Source organism: Heteronotia binoei, chromosome 8 (assembly GCF_032191835.1).
Source record: "Heteronotia binoei isolate CCM8104 ecotype False Entrance Well chromosome 8, APGP_CSIRO_Hbin_v1, whole genome shotgun sequence".
Taxonomy (NCBI): Eukaryota; Metazoa; Chordata; class Lepidosauria; order Squamata; family Gekkonidae; genus Heteronotia; species Heteronotia binoei.
In genome coordinates, this window is record NC_083230.1 from 56042237 (window position 1) to 56049814 (window position 7578).

Here is a 7578-nt window from a genome sequence, read left to right on the forward strand (position 1 = left end):
CCAGTTCTGCCTTTTTTGGTCAAGGGGGTGGGTGTGGGGGCGGGGGGGGGGCTTTTAAAAAAATCAGATCTCCCCTGATTTTTTAAAAAGCTCCCCAGCCTAAAAAATCTTGACTATGTCCCTGAAGCATCGTATTTTCCAGATCTATATATGGAGTGCCGTATATTTCAAATCTATATATGGCATCAAAATTAGGGCCAACATTTGGCCGGTATATGATACTAAAATAACTTTATAGTTTTCAGAACTTTCATGCAGCTGTTGATGAATGATGATGAAACGTTCATGAATGATGATGAAGGACAAAGACAAGAGATAGTAGAAAATACTTGTACTCAGTAAATATTAAATGCAACTGCTCTGCTGGCAGGTTGCATTCATGAAATGTGATTCACTTCTGAGTTGAGAATTTGTCCTATAATGATATGAGCCGGTGAGAATTTACTATAGAGGCTGATCAAGAATTGCTATTCATGACACTTTATTCATTCAGTTTTGAAGACCATGTTTCAGGTGTTCCTTTGGTTTTCATAATAAGGATTGTCAATTGGTTTTCATAAAAAGAATTGTCAATGTCATATTTTTAATTTTCATCTCTTGTTGTAATAAAACGTATTATATGAGCTTGTTGTGGTTGTAATCTAGAGGCTTGTTTAAACCCTTGAAGCACAAGGTTGAATGCTTTGTAGAGCAGAAACAGGAGAATATTAGCAAAATACAATGATGGTGAAAGGAAATAGACTGGAGGGCTTTTTTAAGCATCACCCTGGTTTATCTTTTTATGGTGTATAGTTACAGAACCAAACTAAATGTGAAACAGGAAATCTGTCATCCCATTTGGCATGTTTTTTAGGTATGAAAGAAAAGTTGCAGCTGCCTTCAGGTACTTCAAACATGGGAAAGTGGCACTGGGATATTTACCCTTTCTTTTCCTTTAACCAGTGTAAAAGCCTCCCCTCCCTGAACCTGCAATAATTTTGCAGGGGTGAAATGGGCAGGTACAAATGCTGTATTTGTCTTCTTGGAACTAATTGCAGGTCCTAGTCACAGATATACTGTGTGATGCCTTGTTGAGTCCATATACAGAAAAATTGTGTTTCCTGATTTTACTCTTTATAATTACTGTTTCTCAGAAGTAGCTAATTCCCTAGCAAATATTTAAATTCTGTCTTTTGTGGTTTGTATATGTGAGATTTCACAGATTTTAAATACCTATTTGCTCTTTTTCATTATCCCTAGATCTCCTGTTTAGGTATTACTACAAATGAAAGGATGAATGCAAGACGATATAAGCACTTTAAAGTTACAACAACATCCATTGAAAGCCCATTTAAGTAAGTATATAAGTGAACAAACATGGAGAAATGCATGTTTATGCTAATAATATGGATAGCCTTCATATCTCTTTGCCATAGTGGGTAGAACATGAGAAGTGACTGCTTTCACACATGCTAAGTAATGCAGTTTCAGTCCTCTTCATCAGTCATTTGCAAGTGGATTTTGCCTTTCACACAGTAAAATCCAGTTGCAAAGTGCATTGAAAGTGGATTGAAAGCGCGTGATTTAGTGTGTGTGAAAGTGCCCACAGTCTCATGTTCAGGTTCATTTTTTGCTGAAATGTAGGTATTGGAAGGGAGTATCTCTTGCAGCTTGCAATCAGCTTCCCTTCCTTTCCCCACAACCCCTCACCTTGTGAGGTAGGTGGGGCTGAGAGAGTTCTGAGAGAACTGTGACTGGTCCAAAGTCACCCAACAGGCTTCATTTGGAGGAGTGGGGAATCAAACCCAATTCTCCAGATTAGAGCACGCCATCTACCCCACACTGGCTGTCATGCATAGGTTCTCTTAATAACCACTGCTGCCGTTTCATTTGAACAGGAGAAATGCCAATATTTATCAGTTGCATACAGTTCTGGTAATAGTCACTGAATTTTTGTGGATCTGTGTTCATGTGTACTGAGTCTTTGTATGCATAATAAATGTGTGTTCATGTTCACACAACATAGTCTGTTCATATTGGAGGATTGCAGGTAGAATGTTCTAAAGATAATGACCCAGTTGTTAGACTCCAGTGTGTGCAGTTGTAACATCTGTAAAAGGCTTCTGTCATTAGGTATTTTGGAAGTGCAGTAACACTCCTTGACAGACAGTCATTCTTTCTTTCTGTCTGTCACAGCAACTTATGGCGGCCCAATACAGTTTTCAGGGCAAGAGACTTCAGAGGTAGTCAGGGGTGGCCCGTCCACTATAATAACTAAAATGTAGTATTGTATACTTCCTGTTTTATTGCTGTATATTGGGTACTGGTTTTTCACTGTAAATTGTTGCTTTGGGATGTTTTTATTAGCTGCTTTGAGTAAATAATATTTTGAGATGTAGACAACTTTTAAATACATCTTCCTGGTCCCTCAGCAGTAATGAACATTTCCATAAGTATCAGTGACCTCATCAGTAGCAATAAGTACAATAATTGAGGACAGAGATTAATGATGCTGCATGTACTGCCTTTCTGTATTGCTGATATTTATGCAACTTTGCTTTGTTTTTGTTTTTAGTCATGGATGTATAAGAAACGTTATAGACTTCTTTGAATTCAGATGCTGTGGTCTTTTTCGTCCTGTTATTGTGGACTGGACAAAACAGTATACAATAGAATATGACCAAATATCCGGAAGTGGCTACCAACTAGTGTAACATCCAGCTTCAACCTGTGAGCATATCATATCTGAGTGGTGCCTGAAAATTGGTTTCTCTTGAATCCATGAACAGTAGCATGCTATGAATAGAGCTAACAATGAATCTAATGGTACCTTCTCTGCATCAGTTTATTAACAGATATAAACAAAGGACAGAATAAACTGCCAACTCTGATAAAGAGGAGGAAGAAGAAAAGGGGATTTTAACCATTCTTACCATGAAAATTATTCACACCACCACATTCACATTTTTCTTTTTAAATGCTTTCACAATGGAGCATGAGATTGCTAAAACACAAACATGCTGTGGTCATGCTATGATGAACATTAAATATTTATTTCATAGTTTGAACAATTTTATTGGATTTAAACTCACATTTCACAAAGCAGACTTTGAGATCATTGTATTATATTTCCTTTAATGGAATTTTTTGTATAGATTTGCTATAGTATTATATGCATTGAAGAATGTGCATTCAGTACTGTTAAGGAATCATGTGGTTTTATTAGGGATCCAATGCAAAGTGTGAAGTTGCTGTAGAGGGGCACAAAGATATTGATCACAAAACTGTTACCTAAATGTAATGACTGCCAGATGTTAGGGCTGTCTTATTTTTGATATACAGGGGTGGCCAAACTTGCTTAATGTAAGTGCCACTTAGAATAAACATCAGACGTTTGAGAGGCACAAGACATGAATATCAAATGTTTGAAAGCAGGAAGGAAGGAAGGAGGAAAGCAGATAGAACAGGAAAGATGGAAAGAAAGCAACTTTGACTTGAAATGCCTTCTCCAAGCCGGCCAATGGGGTGGTGGGGGCTTCAGGAACCACACAATATGTGTGAAAGAGCCACAGTTTGGCCACCCCTGGTATAGTGAGTTCATCATAATAAATCTTGTATGAAGATATATTATATTCTGGGGGAAAGGTTGCATAGAGGAAGTACAATTCTTCTGTCCAGTGTAAAGCCCTCTTAAGTGCATAGAAATAAGTCTTGAAATTAGACCACAACACAAAATGCAAGTAATATGCTACAGAAAGTAAAGGAGAAGTTAAAATATGTGATCAAGAAATGCCAGTGTCTAAATATTGAGAACAGTCCTGCGCAATATAGCCATTGGACTTTGAGAATTTGACAGGAAGTTACACAGGTGGAACCAAAGTATGAAAAGACAAACCCTCTACAATACATGATATAACAAAATGGATGCAATTGCTGACAAAGTTAAAACACTGAGAAACTTAAAACTTTTTTTTTGCATAAAATGATGGAATCCAATCCAAAACAAGTTATGGTTTCTTTGTGGCACATTGTAACTGGGAAATATAATAGGCCTTCTTGAAGAATGACATGTCAGTAGGTGGGAAAACACTCTTAACTTGGGTTCTCTCAAATAGTTACATTTTAAAGGCAAGGAGTGGTCTGAAGTTGCATTCCTGAGGAGTTTTTTGGTGTTGAATGTGATGCACTGATTTTCTGTTATGGCATTTATATATATTCCTTGTGAATTATTCATTGCTTCCTTAACTATTGTTTACAGACAGACTTGAAAATCTGTTTAGTTCTCTAAGTGCTGTAGCAACATAGTGGTTCGAGAATCCTGTGAGGGGGATTTGGGGAAGGGGGGCCTTTAATACAGATAATAGAGACCAGTGTAAAGAATGTGTATCTGTATATACATAATTTATCAGATAATTTTCTCTTAGTGAGTGTGTGTGTGTATGTGTGTTAGTAATATTTAAAAGCTGCTCATTTCATTTTATTCAACCAAAAATTTAGGAAGATACCCTATGGGCTTTTTAGTGATGATCAATATTGCTGTTGATAGGCACTGCACCCTTCAACTTCACTGCATGCTTGATGCTTGGCAAACCTAGCATTTCCTGTAATGTGCCGATTACAGGTATTAAAGCAATCTAGTGGTATTCCCGCCCCTTGCCTTAGTAAGAGGAGCAGTGATACTGTAAATAGTTGATGTTCAGTATTTTGCAAGTAGATTTTTTTCCCTTCTAGCTGTTTCTTTGATCGCCAAGTGTGCACAGATTACAAGTATGGGACAGCAAGATTTATGGAAGTGCAAAATTAGTGTGCTAAAATGTTTAATACTGGAAAAATTCAACCTTATCTTCTGACATGCTATTTTTGAGGGGGAAGTGAGCAAAGATGGGCAGGGGAGGGGGAACCATTTATGCCAGGGGTGGCCAACGGTAGCTCTCCATGTTTTTTTGCCTACAACTCCCATCAGCCCCAGCCAGCATGGCCAATGGCTGGGGCTGATGGGAGTTGTAGGCAAAAAACATCTGGAGAGCTACCGTTGACCACCCCTGAATGCCATTTTGTCAGATACAGCTTAGAAATATAACAAGAATATATTATTCTTATACCATCACTTGTCATTTGATTTGAAAGCTGGAAAAGGTTTGGGCAGGGACTTTAATTTCTTGTTTTGCATTCAATGTAATGGTATTTCACAGAATCACATATTTGATATTTAAAAGCCATGAGCTATGCATTCAGTAAATACATTTCATAGTACCAGGCCTTTTTGGGCCACTTAAGTAATATAAACCACATGGATGCTTTATAAAACTAACAGTTGATAAATCCTACTTGACATCAATGAATGAATCCTACTTCAGTTAAGATAAAACTTACTATACATTGCAACAACAACAAAAAAATAGTAGCACTAGCTTCACCTAGAAGAATGTGTTATATATTTGAGGTACCTAAAATCTTCCACAGTTCTAGGTTCCACAGGTCTAGGTATATACCATGCCAAGGTATATATTCTGAAATCACCTTAATGGGAAAGCCATCTATGCAACTGCCTTCTTCTGCCAAGAAATTAGTTGTATGTACTGCCCTAGGAACAGTATGACATCAGTCCAAATAATAAGGAATCAAACACGTAAATGATTTTTTTTCCTCTGCCCTAGACAAGCTCATTTTATTTTTGCAGATTTTAAATTTTCAACTGAATGTTTTGATTTTTTTAATTTACTTTATTTATAACTGTGCCAAGTATTATTTTACTACTGTCAAGATATTGATGTATTACATTGTGAACAAAAATCTGTAAATGTGTAATAAAGTAGCCCTCCTTACATAAATTAAACCTGTCAATTTTTGTAACTTATTAATCAAATAAATACTTGTCTCCTACATGCTAGTGCTTGTCATCATGATTTCTGCTGACAGTTTATCCATTCTAACAGATTCCAGAACGGTAGTTGTTTTAGTCTGCTGCAGCAAAAACAAAATGCAGTCTTGTTATCTTAAAGCTGAACAATTTTCATTCTACTGTAAACTGTGATCTAGAAATCATTCTCTTCAAGGCATCTGAAAAATTGGGCTGTAGTTCAAGAAACCTTTTGCAAGATTAAAACATTATTAAGCATGCTATGAGACTCCTGTCACTTCTGTAACCTAACTGGTTTTAAAAATTGTTTTGGTTAGGACTTTGTCTTGAAGGATTCAGTAAGATTCAGGTCCATCAGTGGCTTATGTTCTTAAGATTCTTTACAATAGATTGAGTTTAAAATATTGCCATGCATATAAGAGTTCTTGAGCCCTTGTGAACACATAAGTGGTATTGGAGTTTCTTCCCTAATAACTCTCTTTTAGAAAAGGATTCCACTGTACAGTCAACACTGTCAACAGAGCCAATGAACTGGTTCAGGCTGCTTCTTCCTGACAAGCATGTGAAACGTTGTCCTCAGCTACAACAGTATGGAAACCAATACCTCAGTTTGAAGGATGAATACATCTAATAGTTCATGGCAGCGTGAAAGATTCCTACCTTTGTACAAACTCTTGCAGCTGCTTGTTCACCTTCCGTGTGGAATTACTGCTTCATACAACTGACATCTTGTCCTAGCTGGATTGTGAGTTTGTACAAGCCACGAGCAATCTCATGGGACCAAGAGGTACCTGAACCATTAGTTGTTTATCACACATTGGTGTTCATTTGAGTCATATACTCTTTTTTCTGTGGAAGATATCTTGGAATTAGTGTTATTAATATTTTGAAAAAATGAATCTCAGTTCTATGTTTCTTTTCATGTTAGTGAAAACAATCTTGAAGTGCTAAAAACTGGAAAGGTCCAGTCCACCCCTCTCAGAGCCCAACCAATGAGAGCTGATGGAATGTTGGGGGAAGGCTGAGATGAGTAAGAGCAGAGGAGGTATGTGAGAAGGAGATGGGTTTTAGTCTGTGGGTCAGAAGCTGGCTGTAAAAAATTAGTTTGTAACTGAGAAGACTGGAAGAATGAAGAATTTGGGATCAAAAGTTCAAGTGTTAAGAAACATTGCATCTATATGCCATGCCTATAGCCCCCAATATTGTTTAAGATTTTGAATGCAAGTTCACTCCTTTTGGTTTATCCCTGCCAACCAAGTGTGAATTGTCTCGAGGGAAGAAATTAAATGCACAAAACAGTAGGCCTCAGCCTGGACTTATATAAATGGTGGAAGCATGAAAGGGAAGCCTTATTTAGTTCCCTAACCTAATAGCTCAGGGAAATATGTGGGTGAGGAGCAATTGAAAAGGGAACTGGGCTGCCCTGACTGGCAGTGTCTCTGGGAAAGAGTATTGACCTAGTGTGTAAAAAGGTTAGGGGTCTCATAAAATAAATAGGGACAAGACAGGTGGTAGATCTGTGACTGTCTGACCTACCTGCACCTCTGAGTCAGGTTGATTTGGTGGGATGGTAGGGGACGGGTCCGCCTCTATCCTGTGGCCTTTGGCATATGAGGATGATGTATTATTTCCTGTCATTGTTACTAGAGTTAGTTATATGACCAGACCTTCAACTTAGTAATGGGCTTGATAGCACTGTCTGCTTCCTCCTTAAGCCCTCATGGGATCTCTGCTTCTGT

General features: G+C 37.7%; 1 protein-coding gene across 1 annotated transcript in view; it reads left to right on the plus strand.

The window, feature by feature from the left end:
- Positions 1 to 2875, plus strand: part of ZDHHC17 (zinc finger DHHC-type palmitoyltransferase 17) — a 128452-nt gene extending 125577 nt beyond the window's left edge. The window contains exons 16-17 of the mRNA XM_060245116.1: positions 1240 to 1334; positions 2555 to 2875. Of these exons, the coding sequence (XP_060101099.1) occupies positions 1240 to 1334; positions 2555 to 2693 (234 nt within the window). The 3' untranslated portion in view covers positions 2694 to 2875. The remainder of the gene's footprint in view (positions 1 to 1239; positions 1335 to 2554) is intronic.
- The last annotated feature ends 4703 nt before the right edge of the window (positions 2876 to 7578 follow it).